The 16416-nt window shown below is 33.3% G+C and overlaps 2 protein-coding genes across 2 annotated transcripts in view; one reads left to right on the forward strand and one right to left on the reverse strand.

Annotated features, from left to right (window-relative positions):
- LOC147065720 (uncharacterized) overlaps positions 1–16340 on the reverse strand; it is a 115948-nt gene extending 99608 nt beyond the window's left edge. Inside the window, exon 1 of the mRNA XM_085956849.1 lies at positions 16087–16340. Coding sequence (XP_085812975.1) covers positions 16087–16204 — 118 coding nt within the window. The 5' untranslated portion in view covers positions 16205–16340. The remainder of the gene's footprint in view (positions 1–16086) is intronic.
- LOC147065719 (coiled-coil domain-containing protein 174) overlaps positions 1–16416 on the forward strand; it is a 375807-nt gene that overhangs the window by 110816 nt on the left and 248575 nt on the right. The window lies entirely within an intron of this gene.

Below are 16416 nucleotides of genomic sequence, written 5' to 3' on the forward strand. Positions count from 1 at the left end.
AATATTACAATAAAATATATGTAATTAGTAATGAGTAATGACCAATATATCCACAATCAAAATACTTAGTCAATTATCGGTAGAAGAAATAATTATAAATTTAGATGTAGAAAACACAGTAATAAAACAGAGACCAGCAAAGTGAAACCAAATATTATGCTTGCTAATTATCAAAAATTATTTTATGATTATTTTAAAGGTATATTAGATTGGAGGGAAGGGGGGAGGGGGAGGTTATTGCAAACTACTTCCTATTTTATTTAGTTTTATCTATTTTGTGATAAACTACACATTTATGGTACGAATAATGTAAGTTATCCGGTGGACTCACAAAACATATTCGATGTGCGGTGACATTGATTCTATTTATATGATACAATGTTTGAAGGAAGACACTGTCAGAGGATTTATGATTCTTAAATGAGCCTCACACCTACGTTTGTTTGTTTTTCTTATATTGATAATAATAATGTGCAATTTGGCATCATTTATTGTACTCATTGCCCGTTTGGTAGATGCGCGAGATTATTTGTAAACATGACCGGTTTAAAGGTCGTGAGACAAAGAAAGTATGCATGGACTGTATGTCATGCGATTGTATATTCCACACATTCACAACCTTTTTCGAGTCGTGAGCCCATTTAATAGAAGCCAAGTAAACCGCGACCCCAATAAATCGTAAAAAGCATTTTTAATAGGATTAAGAAAACGTATCGAAGATAGATTTTCCAGTGTAATACGACTTTAATACAGATTAGGAACCGGTGGTATATTCCATATAGCCTCTGATCGCATATAAAATAACAAGCGATATCGTTTGATGAAAAATATTTTCAAATATACAGTTATTTTGACTGACTATAGACAGGCCGGCGCACTAAATTGCGAGTAACGATGGCAGTGCTAGTAATTAATTATTTTCGAATGCAATGCGGTAGCTTATTCGCAGTAAACGTTCAAATCAATCATCGTATTACTCAGTGGCGAAGGGTGGAGGTAGGCTGTTAAGATCCGCCATAAACAGTGCACATTAAACTTTTTCAGACATACATATTTGTTTTCATTGAAATAAGACTACAATTTACAGATAGTGTTGGTTAGTTTTTAAAATTCAATTAAACCCTGAGAAACCAAGCCATAATAGATAATAGTCAAAAAATACATGTCTATATATAAAATATCTAAAATTATGCAATTAAATCATACATAACTTTGAATATTTTATAAATAGAATAATATTTTTTATTTATTATAGTTTGGTTTAGGCAGGGCTTAATGAATTTAAAAAAATAACCAACAATATGTGTAATATGTATTTTTAATCCAATGAAAACAAATAACTATGAATGAAAAAGTGTGCACAATTTTGTCGTATTGCCCAAATTAGACCAAAACTATTATGGCTTCGTTTAGGCAGGGTTTAATTGATTTTTAAAAACTGACTAACACCATCTGTAAATTGTAGTCTTAGTTCAATAAAAACAAATACATATGACTAAAAAAGTTTAGTGTGAACTATATATAGCGAATCCTAACAGCCTACCTCCACCCTTCGCCACTGGTATTACTATATTGCACTCGAAGTGTAAACACTAACTAGCGCTACGACCGAACTTTACAGTTTCGTGCCACGACCTGACTAAAGTGACCATTTTACATATATGCATACACGAGAGAAAACAATGTGAAGTGATAGAAAAAAAATACAGCCACCTTGTACGGAATTTTGCATGTACACTAATAATTAGTGTACATGCAAAATTCCGTAAATATAATATTTATTTAATATAATTATTATATATATAATTATTATGTTACATAATATAAACATAGTATATTTGTTTTATTCAACGAATAATTCACAGGATTTGAGAATATAACATTATTTGGTACAGTTCGGTTATGAGGAATACAGCGGAAAACACATTTCGAAAATAGCCGATATACAGAATTATTTGTTAGGTTAACCTAACCAAACCTAACCTAACCTAACCTAACCTAACCCAAACTAACAAATAATCCAGTATATAGGGTATTTTCAAAATGTGTTTTCCGCTGTATTCCTCATAACTGAACTGTACTCATTATTTATATTAAACGTACATCATTTGAAAACACTTCAGATATACATACTAGAAAAAGTCCCATCCGGCGTCGTAGTTTTTTCAAAGATTTTTTCTAGTAAGTATATATCTGAGGTGTTTTCTAATGGGTTTGTTCTTAACAAAGTGATTATCTCAATGCATAGCTCTTTTTGCTTATAGCTGAAGACCCATATTTTAAAATACAATAATATTAAACTATTTTTATTCAATACATCATGTAATTTACGAAATTTGACTTATATTGCTGCGATTTTTTAGACGCTAGGTTCTCAGTAACCAATCAAACCACGATAGTTTAGGTATGTTATGTGCGATCCGTCGAAAATAGTGCACAGTTTTTCAGTCATACGTATTTATTTTATTAAGAATGCATATTATATTATGGTGTCACTTAGTTTTGTTTTAAATTTATTAAGCCCTGCCTAACCAAACCGTAATCGATAAAAAAGATTCTTCTATCTATAAAATATAAAATATCTAAAATTATGTTGTATGGTTTAATGGCATAGTTTTAGAATTAACTTACTATTAATATTTATAATAATTAATTATATTAATATTACTATTAAGAAATAAACGAATATTTTTTATCTACTATGTCTCAGATTAGGCAGGGTTTAATTGAATTTTAAAAACTAGCAAACACTATCTACACGAAACGATCACGATATGAAAACAAATACGTTTGCCTGACAACGTTTAGTGTGCACTATTTATGTCTGATCTTAATAACCTACCTCCATCCTTCGCCACTGACTGATGTATATACCTATGTATATAATAGGTATAACCATTTTATTCCTAATATTGGAGTTTATCTATTCCATGGAAATGGGGTGTAAAATGTCAAAATGTTCAAAGTAACCGTATGATATATATATTGGATTGTTTTGTGGTCTCGTGGTTTCCGAGTTCACGATTCAATATATATATATATAAATAGATAATGATATGGACCCCACATCCTGAAGCGGGCCCCCAGGCTAGGATGTTTGGCGGGCCCACTACCTATCGCTAAGGGTAAAGGCAGTGTTACGTACTGGAATAGCGTTTTCCAAATGGCGTACGCGGTAAAATTAAGGTGTATTTTTAGCGATTTTTGTATTTTTAAAATGTACATCCATTTGAATTATGGAGTTGTAGAGTTGGCACACAGTTAAAAATTGTATCGTAAAACCAATTTTTTAAAATAATTAATATCATGAAGTAAAATACGCCACAGGCGAGTTTTATTACTATTAGAGAAAATTTCTGATGTTTTATCTCACTTATTTGGTCGACTCGTCACGCTGGGCCCTTCCTGAGCCCGGGCCTCCAGGCTAGAGCCCTGTCAGCCCCTACCATGTGGGGGCCATGCCCTGTATTGTTAGCGATTTTTACCACGTCGAATTGTGTAGTTGTCGAGTATCAACAAACAATAATCAAAAATTGCGTCGCACAACCATATATTTTAAAATGGTAATAACCTCAAATTTTTTTTTACTATTAGAGCATATTTAAGATGTGTGTTTATCTCAATTATGTGGTCCACCCGCCACGCCGGTCCCCCCTAAATCTGGGCCCCTAGACAAGAACCCTGTCAGCCCCCCCCCCTTTTGAGGGCCATGGATAATGAATTAACTTGAGATTACCTCGCGAAAATAGTCTGTGATTAGACAAGCAGAGAAATAAGAAAAAAAAAGCTTTTAAATCTTATTTTATAAAGTTTCCTCCCGCTGTGTTAATTGAACGGAAATAAGTTTCCTTATTGGTATTTTTTTGTCCATAACGTGTAGTTAATAAGGAAACGATGTATTTATATAATATTGTCTCATTTGTTTCACCTAAGCAATATTGTAATCTCATTATTTTTCTCGCTTGAGTGGCTCGCTAAGGCGGCGCAATAATTTACACGACAAGGTTTGTCCCAAGGCAATAACAGACATCAAAGCGTACAATTCGTTCATCCATAGCAATCACCAAAGCAAGAATAAAATTGACTAAATCTTGGCGTTTGTTTTGTGATATCAAGTGCAAGGTTTAATCGAATAAATGCTAAGAACTGCCTGATCTGCGAAAAGAAAAAAAATATACAAATTCTCGTTAAAATGTGCTTTTTTCAAAGCAATTGTTTTTTTCAAATTATTAAAATTTGACATACTCATAGTAAAATTTACAAACTATAAAGTCACGATATAAATGTCTAATAGCATTAACATCAGAGTAAATCGAAAAAAAGTATATAGAAGTACTAGTCAGTGGCGAAGGGTGGAGGTAGGTTGTTAAGATACGCCATAAATAGTGCATACTTAACTTTGTCGGTCATACGTATTTGGTTTCATTTAAATACGACTACAATTTACAGATGGTATCGGTTAGTTTTTAAAATTTAACTAAACCCTGCGAAACCAAGCCATAATAGATACCTAATAGTTAAAAAATACACGTCTGTCTATAAATTATGCAATTAAATCATACATAACTTTGAATATTTTATAGATAGAATAATATTTTAATGTAGGTATTATAGTTTGGTATAGGCAGGGTTTAATGAATTTGAAAAAAACCAACAATATGATGTGTAATATGTATTCTTAATCGAACGTAAACAAAAAAGTATGAATGAAAAAGTGTGCTCAATTTTGTCGTTATGTAACTATTATGGTTTGGGTTAGGCTGGGCTTAATTGATTTAAAAAAAAAACTAACCAATATCATCTGTAAATTGTAGTATCGTTCAATTAAAACAAATTTAATGTGCACTATTTATGGCGGATCTTAACAGCCTACCTCCACCCTTCGCTACTGGTACCTACACGACACCAAATGAGCTAAGTACACCCAATAAAAAAAACAATATTCACATAAACTCATTCTCACGCAAGTGGAAGGAACATGAATAGGCCAATACTACCAAGGATGGCGGAGTTCTTATTTACACCAAATATAAGTCTATAAAAATATAAGTATACGTAATTTGCTGACATGGTGAGATTTATCAAGTACGAGTACCAGCATTTTCATTTGTGTTTATGTCATATTTAAATTACTGGCCAATTCATTATAAAAGTTTCATTCTGTGAACATATTTTTATAATTTATATCGACTTTCAAAAGGGCGTTAGTGAAGCATCTTTGCAGGAGAGCTGTTTAAATAAACAATTGGTGTCGTCATATATTTTTCGTAACTACCCTGCCAAACTTTTACGCTTCAGATGACTTTTTAAATAATCTAACCCCGAAAATGACGCATTATCACTATAACATTCCTACCCCCCTGGCTTAGCACAATCGGTGTATTTCTGATGTATTAGGAAAAAATATCTTCTTTTAATAACGAACGCTAACTTTTAAAATTATTCATTTAAATAAAAAGTAATTTTGAACACACTTCTGAGAAAATACATTATAACTAGGGAATCCAATCCCGAGCCAAAATTCTGATCCCGGGATTTCGGGATTACAATTTGACAATCCCGGGACTGGTCCCGGGATTGGCATTTTTTTAGATTGTTAATATAAAATTTTTATATTCACAAATAACATTGATAAAATCGGTCAAAAATTAATCTAGTAATTATAATTTATACTATTTAAGACATTTATTGTTAATATTGTATATCTACATTCAATCTTGGAAATACATAAGTGTAATGGAGTAAATAATATTGTAATATAAATAATAATGTGAATTTAATATGAGATTGCTGTTTCTGATAGTAAAAGCTTAATGAATGGATTAGCGAGATTTAAAATAGTAAAGCAAATAATCATGTACTTATGACCTTTCCGCTTCATAAATCTAATTAGTCAGCCAAATATGAAACTGCCGTAAAACGTATGAGATCATGGTGGAATTACTTTGTTAAAAGTGCGAAGCATTGTTTTTTTCAATCTTTCTCATTTTTAATAATTTATGTGAAAAAATAAAATGAATCGGCAACTTACACATGGGTATAAATCAAACTTCATTCAAACTCAGTTTATTTCTAATGTAGTAATTTTTTATTATAAGTATTTTTTCTGTTATATTTTTGCTTTTATTTTATGTTCCATAAAAATTGACAAAAAAATCAATCCCGAAATCCCGGGATTATGTTTATCAATCCCGGGATTCATAGGTATCGAAAATAGCTCGGGATCCCTAATAACTTATACTTTGAAAAAAACAAGACACCTCGCAGGAATCGAACCTGCACATAGACCACTATGCTAAAGGTAACATACTTAAATACGACAAATTTTAACTAATGGCTCTTATAGTACTCTGAAGCGCTTGCCAAATTGAGATGCTATTGGCTGTCGGCTTTTGTATTTTAAATTAGGTATTACTAGAGTTGGGTTTCTCGAGAAATTTTCGAGATTTCCCATCCCGAATCTCGAGAATTGAAATTTTCAACATTTCGGGAAATCCCGGATCTCGAGAATCTTTTCTCGTGATTCGGGATTTCCTTATTATCAAATATTTATTGAAAAACGATTTTCTATATGAAAAAAGTGGACATAAAAGACAAAATGAGCGCAATTTTTACAACATCACGGAATTCTGTGTCTCAAAGCGTAGGTACGCGATTGTCAGACGCAGCGATTGACTGTCTGTGTTTTTTGAAATCCTATTTTAATAAGTAATGTTTTGAATTATTTTTGTTTTGCTACTTCTATTTGTTTGTATTCTTACATATATAAAAAAAAAAATATTTTTTTGGAATTTGTCTGTTTTTACACTGATTTTAGGATTTTTACAGGTTTTTTTAATTTACCCGATATCTCGAGAATTCTCGAGAATTCTTTTCTGAAAATCCCGAATCTTGAGAATTGAAAATTTCACCATTTCGGGAAATCCCGAATCTCGAGATTGAGATTTTCTCGGGAAATACCCAACTCTGTGTATTACTTTTAATGTCCTAACCGACGTGAGTCACGTATTAATAGTATAATGGATTTTCCCAGAAGTATTTTCAAAATTATGTATGTTCAATAATTAGAATATTACATTCTTTAAATAAAAAAAGTAATTAATTAAAAGTAATTTAAAAAAAAATATATCGTATAAAATATGGTTGCACAGGACATGATAAATAGGTAATAAAAATTAGTAAGTATCTTTTATTCAGGGGTAGGATTTTTGTAGGTAACGTTTTTTTCGGTTACGGTGTTAAAAAATTAGGCCCCGGACACAACAATGACCAAAGCGAGACTAAAGTTGGCCGAATCTCGGCGTTCGTTGTGAGCGAGTCGCCGACTGGCGAGAGTTAATCGGCTACTTAGTGCCGTTTGATCTTTGCACGGGAAAATGATATTTAAATATTTATGTTGAACGGTTGTTTTGCTTTGAAGTTGTGTCCCACTAATCCCGTCACGACAACTTTTATCAGTCTAATTTAAAAGTTTTAATTAACTCGCCCCCTTTTCGTTTCCTCGGCGGCGTTTTGAATTTTTGGAATGTTCATCTCTCGGCATTTGCACAAATAATGAGAAACAGTACTTGTGATATTTCGACCGTTTGAAATACCTTTACATATTGTGTTATACAGTGGCGAAGGGTGGAGGTAGGCTGTTAAGATCCGATAAAAATCGTGCACACTAAACTTTGTCAGTCATACGTATTTGTTTTCATTGAATTAAGACTACACATTGCAGATAGTGATAGTTATTTTTTAACTTCAATTAAACCCTGTGTAAACCAAGCCATATGCCAATGATGCGATTAAATAATACATAATTTTAGATATTTTATGGATAGAAGAATATGTTTTGGTAAGGCCTTAATGAATTTTCAAAAACTAACTCAACACCATCTGTAATATGTATTCTTAATTCAACGAAAACAAATAAATATGCACTATTTTGTCGGATTACCCGTAGCATACCTACACTATTATGGTCTGGTTTAGGCAGGGCTTAATTTGAATTTTAAAAACTAACCAGCACCATCTGCAAATTGTATTCTTAGTTCAATGAAAACAAATACGTATGTCTGACAAAATTTAGTGTGCACGATTTTTGTCGAATATTAACAGTCTACCTCCACCCCTCGCCACTGGTCTTTTATAATATAGTTAACGCCTTTAATTAAATTAATATATAATGTCGATGTTGCCAGGATATAATAAGTATTTATGTACATTGTTTAAGGGCTTCAGCACAAGTTTATTTATGGGAAGGCTCATCTGATCCACTATTTGAGCCTATTGATTTTCTACAACTTGGCTATGAGTTACGAGAAAATAATTTGTATCCAAGACAAATGACGAATGAACCTCTACCAAATTATTTAGTTAAATCATGCAAATGTAATTCTAACTGCCGTACATTATCATGTAGTTATAAGAAATCGGCTTTGACATCTATATCATTGTGCAAATCTGTGAGTAGTGTTTGTAAAAACTGTGATCATGATACTTAAAGCAGTTTGAACACTTGACTTGTTTTTTTTTTTTTTTTTAATAAAGTGCACTTAGTGTGGTTATCGTTATTTCATTTATTTACCTACCTATATGTGCAACCTACACTGGATTGACCATTATACTAAAACTAATGTCATATGCATATACTATATGGTAAAGAAACCAATCTGGGTGATTCTATACAAAAATATTACTAAATAAAACAATTTAAGCCGAGGAGGATCCTAAGAATCGATAATTTTGAACACATTGCACTACCGGCTATTTTTATTTTTTCAAATGGGACGAACCGTTCTACTGGCATGGTACAATTATTGCATTTTCAATCAATCCCTGATTCGGTCTTGGTTTTATTGAAGAACACAAAACAATTTTTGATGGGTTATAAGAAAAAAAATTAAAACCTGTCAGAATTGTCAGAATTGTCAGAATGCGTTCCGCATATTATGTATACGAAAAGTCTATGGGATCCTGCACTAAAAGATCTTTATACAGTACGTATAGCCTTAAGTAATTGATAGTAGTGTCACATATCTAAATTTTAATAATTTTGAATGAATTGGTTACATTTTTTTCATTGATTTATTCCCATATAATTATGGTGACACATCTTACAAAATGACGTCTTATCTTTACCCTTGATTAGTTTTAACAAAATTAAATACGTAAGCCATCCAATTGGAATATTATTGGATATTTTATTGTGTCTATTGATCATGACCATTATTAGATCGTATATATATCGTTTGAATGAACTTGATATACTGAGAATACAGATTGATTTGGTATGGTTTTTCATCGTTTTATTTTATTGTCATTTTCAAATTACCATAAAATATTTGTAAATCATTTAAATAAAATTGTAAATTTATAAACTACATTTACTCGTAATTCAATCATGTAAAATAATTGGTAATCTGAAGACAGAAGGGATATTTTTTGCTCATAAACATTTGAAATTCACTCTAATGTAACAGCTAATACGGATGGTTAAACCTTACATGCCTAACGTACAGTGTATAATGTATATTGTATGTAATTTGAAATTAATGCTACCTACAGTGCAATAAGGGTGCATATTGTAAATTAATCATGAGCATAATCATGAGCTTTTTAAGTTATACATAAAAAATACGTGGTCAGCAACAACGTTTTCTATGCATATACATTTCATCTATGCATAGCATTGGTCTGCTTCCAAAGTGTAACCCCCCATTTTCATTCACAGCTAATATTACCGTGCGATACAAAATCGCGCGACCATTGTTTACAGATGTGTAATGTGAAAACTCCATACCGTTCCACGCATCCACTAAAACCGCTTGGCTAAAAATGGTTTAGCAACTTTGTATCGCGCGATTCGCTGCGTACTAAACGGGGGTTAGGTGTAAGTACTTATGAATTAAAATAATCCTTTTGCATTGTGCATAAGTTTGAAAAAACAACACGATATGATATTATAGTTCCCAAAAATGATGAATTAAAAATTATACTAATATATTGGACTGTCTGTACTATCTATACGGAGTCTAATACTTACCCGAATTATCACGCAAATTCATACCGTGGACGTCAACCGATCTTTGGGAAACGAATCGTTCTACTGCGTACTTCTACTGAACTTACCACTATGCTACGACTGACATGCTTAATTGCGACAAATTTTAACTATTGGCCTTTTTAATACCTGCTCATAAGCGCTCTCCAAATTAAGTTACGGTAGGCGATCGATTTTTGCATTCTAAATTAAAGAATTTATTATTTTAATTACTAACCGACGTCACGGATCACTCCAAAATTTTCTGTTGTAACTTACTTGAATTTGCTAATAATTTTAAATGCACGGGCGCGATACCCAAGAGACGCAGGCAGGTTCGATCCTGCCGGGTGTCTTATTTTTTTTGAAAAAGATTTTTCTATTGGCTACATTTTCTCATTTTTGTCTTATTCATCTCTCTTTTCAGAATTATGTATGTTCAATCAACACAAAAAATTTCCACTGTCTGTAATTGATGGGCTGGCACACGTAAAAGTCGTAAAAAGCTCCATTAAGGAATAAAAATTACAGCTTTATCATATTAAATAAATTTTGTAATTTACATGAATGCATTAATATTATTGTCTATTTCAACTGAATGATTTGATTCAAGGAACATCTTTTTACAATGTCTAAAATGAAATCAACTATCCTCGTGATATCGTGTCCTAGGCCCTATAAGTACGTCGAGTTATTCGTTCCACGAGACTCATTTGTATTATGCGAATGCTAAACGCGATCCACAAATAATGCCGGACAAGACCGAACCTTCCTTGGGCTCATAGCTGTTCCGATTATAATAGCCCGACAATTGGATTCGACAATTGGTCAATTGGCGGTCAGTGGGACACTCACGGAGTGCCAGAGGGAATAGGACATTTGGGTGCGGAGAGAGAGGAAATTAGATAAGAGGGGAAGTCATGGAGTGGCTCTGTCATCTGATGCAGGAACACTCAAGTGATGTAATGTGTATGTAAATATTGTACTTAGTTATTTGTTATTATTAGATGTGGCATTGTTTCAAATAGAAGATTTTTACAAATTATTAAGTATTTAATCCTTATAATATAATTTTGAATTATCCAAAAAATGAATCCTGAAATGCGCGTGGGTCTTCTGCGCAATTAGAATAACAAAAACATTATTTCTAAGTCGTTGACAGATGAACAAAACAAATGAAAATAGCGTTGTTGCCATTTGCATTGCGCACTGAAAAAATATTTATTAATTAAATTGTACGTTCCTTAAAATGCATGCGAATATTTTGCAAAGCATGAAAAACAAATATTGAAAGATTTTAAAAAACATTCTGTCTGATGACGTCTTCATTAATGATACTTTTACATACGCAATGAGTTTCCTTAACAGTGGTAAAAAAATGATGGAAGGTACTAACCTATTCTGTTATTTTACACGAGACACGTTCCTTAATATTATAGAGTATAAAGCCAGCATAAAATTTGTATTAATTAAAAATAATCTTGAGATTTTTTCGGACATCCTTTAATTGGCATTCCACCCAGTTAAATATAAATATTTAGCAGGAAAGTACGAACGGTATTGAGAGAGATTATGAAACTATTTTCAATAGTACATGTACAGTATTATGTATTTTGCGTAAATTACTCGATACAAGAAAAGGACCCATTGACTTCGACGAATGGTTAATAACTATTTCTTAAAAAACCTTCTGTTAATAATATAAACTTTGCGCATGAGTGAAAATGGTCGGTATTATAATATTTTTTTTCTTCTATAGACAATGTACTATTCAATATTCCAACCTTCATATTTCTTTTCTTTATTATTTCATATTACATTTTATTATTATTCTGATTTATATACTTACACTAAACTTGAACGATTTTACAATATGTATTTCAGTAAATATTTTTACTGCTCGTATTTGATAGTGTTTACAGTGTAGATGAAAATATTATGAAGATATTGTTCATAAGTAACAATAAAAGATTTTATGGACTCATCTAAAATTTGACTTCTATGTTTAGTAAACGTATTTTAGGTTCGTGGAAGATTTTTTAAAAAGTTTGTTTATTTGATGGTTTTGCATTATTCAATAATGAATAAAAAAATCTCTGACTTCGTTAGCTGTAAACTAAAATTTTAATTCAAAATTTTAAAGGATACACTCCGATCAGTAGGTATTACTAAAATTTAAAAACATGACTGAGAATCGTAACCCATTTAATTTGACCGTCCGGTAGTTATGTTAAACATTATTTAAATGGTTATTACACAATTATTATTTTGCACTGTCAACATTATCATCAGCTTGGATTAATCCACTTCTGGATGAAAGCATTTCCAAACTGAATTTATTTCTCTCGTTCATGCGCGTGACGTTTCTACGTATCTACTTCCACAGCTTAGCTAACTATTTAGGCGTTCCAGCTATCCCTTATGTCTATCTTTGGGCTGCTTTCTACTTATGTATTGTCATTATGGCTCCCGCATCCTGAAACAGGCCCCCGGGCCTGTACCTATGGCGCCCCCTAACTATCGATAAGGTTAAGGGCAGTGTGATTTTCTACAGTAGTGTTCTCCAAGTGGTTTCCATGGAACCCCAGGGTCAAAGGTATTCCGTGTATTTTTAGTGAATTTTTAAATAAATCCAGTTGTCAATTGTCAGCACTTAGCATATTATATAAAGCACGGATCGCGATTTCCTTTTGTGGTAGCCAAGTAACATGCACCCCTTATTTTAAGTTTATATCAAAACATTTTATGTTAGGAAACACAGTTAAAATAGTTATAAAATAAAATTCTGCACGTAAAATTATTATTTAATTATGCGAATAATCAAATAACAACGGACAGCTACATATTTTTAAATGTTAATACTCATTAAGTAAAATGGCGACTTTTATTTAATATTATATCAAATTTGTAGTGTGTTTTTCTCACTTAACTGGTTGACCCGCCACGCCGGCTCCATCTAAGCCCGGGCCCTCGGGCTAGAGCCCTGTCAGCCCCCCCTTGTGGGGGCAATGATTATCATAATGATTATTAATTTTCTTTAATATCACGGGTAATAGATTTTTTCAACAAAATTGTCTGAGTGAGTATGCCATTTGAGAGTGGGTCTATTGTTTGGGCACCGCATCAGTTGAAGTATGGCCTTATGGTGGAGAGGGTTCGGAAGAAATTCTTGAGACTCCTTTATTTGAGGTTGTACGGATACTATCCGTGGCTTTATCCAACTGACTTTCTCTTAGGCATGCTTACATACTGCAGTTTGCAATTTAGAAGAAATCTTTATTTAGCTACGTATTTTTTTCGACTTATACGAGGTATAAATAAGAACTCTGACATTCTGGGCAGTGTTGACCTGTGTGTCCCTGATAACTAACTTAGAAATAGAGAACATCAGTTGTTTATTCTCCCAAGGTGCAGAGCCAACCTGCCACTGGTAATGCCAATTGGGAGGGCGATAACTATGTTCAACGAAATTGCTTCGGGTGTTGATATATTCCACCTACGTGAGGATGAGTATAGGTGGACGTTATTTTATATTTTTTTAAAATAGGGTCTGCTTAACTCATCCGGTGTACTTCCATGTACCTATCTAATTAATATTTTTGTATGTACATATTTCTACTGTTTAATAACATACTATCTATCTCTTTTTTTATGTAATACTGTTTTATATTTCTTTGTTTCTTAATCCTTTCTATGCCGCAATTAGTTAATTGATAGTAATTAACATAAGAATTGGTGTAATTAGGGCGTCCAAAGACGCTTTGGGCACTTAAACGGTTAATTTCATGGTGTGAACGTCTTAAACTTATAATTTGTAATGTCCACAATATTAATACTTTCGACCGAAGGTACTTGATGGAATTTGAATTTAAATTCTAATGGATTCAAGCTCTGTACTATTCCATTTAAGTCGTTTTTTGCGACCCGGGTTTCGCCTTTCGGCATCTTCGGCATCTACACGACGCCTGAAGATGCCGAAAGGCGAAACCCGGGTCGCAAAAAACGACTTAAATGGAATAGTACAGAGCTTGAATCCATTAGAAGTCCACAATATGTTAAAAATGAATAAATTGAATTGAATTGAATTGAATTGAAATTGAATATAAGAACATACTTTTAGTAAGCCTGTAAGATTCGTTTTCTCTTCTAAAACTTATTTGATCCCACAAAATTCGTACTATGAAAATAATCTATCAAAAAGCTTGTAAAATAGTCGGGGAAAAATGTCTATAAATGAAAAAAGCTTTTAGTAAAAATGTCTCAGGATGTGCCTCAGAAATAAAATGTCCGTCCGTAAATGGAAACATATCTACTGCGACGCTATTCTCTGCTTATGTAAAGTTATGAACGGCGGCGTAATGGTGTGATATGATATCAAATCAGAGGAAACGGCCCAGATATGATGATTCCTGGAATCACGAGGGGTCAAGTCGGAAGGGAAATGTATTCTGGGACAGTGTTGAGGCGATTGAGAAAATACTGCGAATCTGTGGAGCTTTTTTACCAATTTGAAACTATCCGAGAAAACTAATTTTGATAAATTTTCACTGTCGATGTGGTAATTTTTTTATTTAACGAAATCTTATTAACCTTGACGAATTTTTTTCATTTATAACATTCTCAGAAACACCCTTATTTAAAAAAATCTACCGAGCAGACTTCGTAGGGTAAATGGTAAATGTTTTATTCATTAGGCCACTAGCTAACTCTTCTAGCGGATAATTTCGAATACTGTTTAATCGAGAATGTATTCTAATTCCGTATTTGTAATTTAAAATAAGGCAAGTCATATGGAGGTTGAGGCCACCTGTGTTCCTGCACGACTGTGAGACATGGCAACTTGTTATCAGGCTCCAAAGATTTAGACTTTTGAGCTTTTAGAATCAATGTCTTCGCTAAATCTTAAGGCCGTACCTCAGTTGAGGCACGGTTTAAAAAGATCGTGGCTAGGCGATGCGCGGATTGCGGGTCGCGGGTGCAAATGACGCATGTCAAACGAAATATGTTTTGTCTTATAAATCCAACATGTGTCCATTTAATGTTCTGTTTATTGTTTTATCAGTAACAATAATAATTTATATTCATTGACATGTTTTCTTTTTAAAGTAAATGGGTAACGTTTTTAGTCATCTTTACACGATTTAAGAATTAATACGCCCGTCGCCATCACGAAACAAAATGTCATGTTTCCGGCTCGACGTTCTCTCTCCGAATGGGAGCGAGTGCAAAATTTCGTCGCGCCTATAGCTGAAAATTATTTTCCGTTTCACTGATGTATCACCTTAAGAGCACATTGTTACTACCGCGTTGCAAACACTCGGGTTTGTAAGCGGACATGGCAGCCCTCGTTAAATGAGGTAGTCATAGAGAGAAGCTTCATGTGGTCGGGACATGTGTTCCGGATACCACCAGAGAGTACCACAGTGGCAGTGTCACCTCAAGGGTTTCATCGCCATGACCGACCCTCCCTCACCCTGCAGCAGTGCTACAAAAACGATCTATGCTTTGCGTGTCTCACATAGAAGGAGGCAGTAGACCTAGAGAGCGATTGACCTATAGAAGATGCGCGACCATGTGCTTGCTCTATGCCCCAATGCTCGGGCGTGATAAGGTGAAGTAAGTAGTAAGTAATAAAATTAAAATTACGTGCTATTAAAGGATAAAACTAACATCACCTTGATAGTGGCAGAATTTTAATAAGTGATTGCACGAAAAAAATATTAACTTATTAATATATCGGGTCAGGATTTCTCTTAATATTTGTTTTGGATTCGTTATTGTTAGTAATATTTTTGATATACCTAGGTATAATTATTTTCGTTTCTCAATATAAGTGCACAAGAAGAGTATCTAGTCATTCGATAGTACCATAGAAGTAGAAAGCTTCCAAAATGTAACTCGTAGAGGCCGAGCGAATGGTTGAGTTCTGTGGAAGTACATGATAGCGCAACTCGTCGGACCGAAATGTAAGGCCGTCATCCAGGTTAATGAAATGATAGATCAACATTCAAATATATGATAACTATATAGAAAATAGTTCAATAAATCAATTCACTTACCATCGACAATGAAGGCCCAGGTAGCAAGCGCTGCTGTCGCCAGCGTCATGGCAGTCCCCGTTAATCCGTTAATTGAACGAATCGTTAGTAAAGACCGTTGCGGCTTGTTAGAAACCATACTGATTCTCTTCGGAGCGGTCTTTACCTTTGTATAGATTTTCACACCGAACACTCAACTTTGTCGCCGAAGTTGATTCACTTCGACCTTTCGTTTCGCAATGGATCACTTCACTTTGTAATTGATTGTTTTTAGTTTTCACAGTTAACGTTGCTCTCCTCGGAGAAATCACTGACGGTATCTGAAAATAAAGAAACACAGCAAATTACTTT

The sequence above is a fragment of the Rhyacophila brunnea genome, unplaced genomic scaffold (genome assembly GCF_057557595.1).
Source record: "Rhyacophila brunnea isolate RB1 unplaced genomic scaffold, BYU_Rbru_1.0 scaffold_6, whole genome shotgun sequence".
Lineage (NCBI taxonomy): Eukaryota > Metazoa > Arthropoda > Insecta > Trichoptera > Rhyacophilidae > Rhyacophila > Rhyacophila brunnea.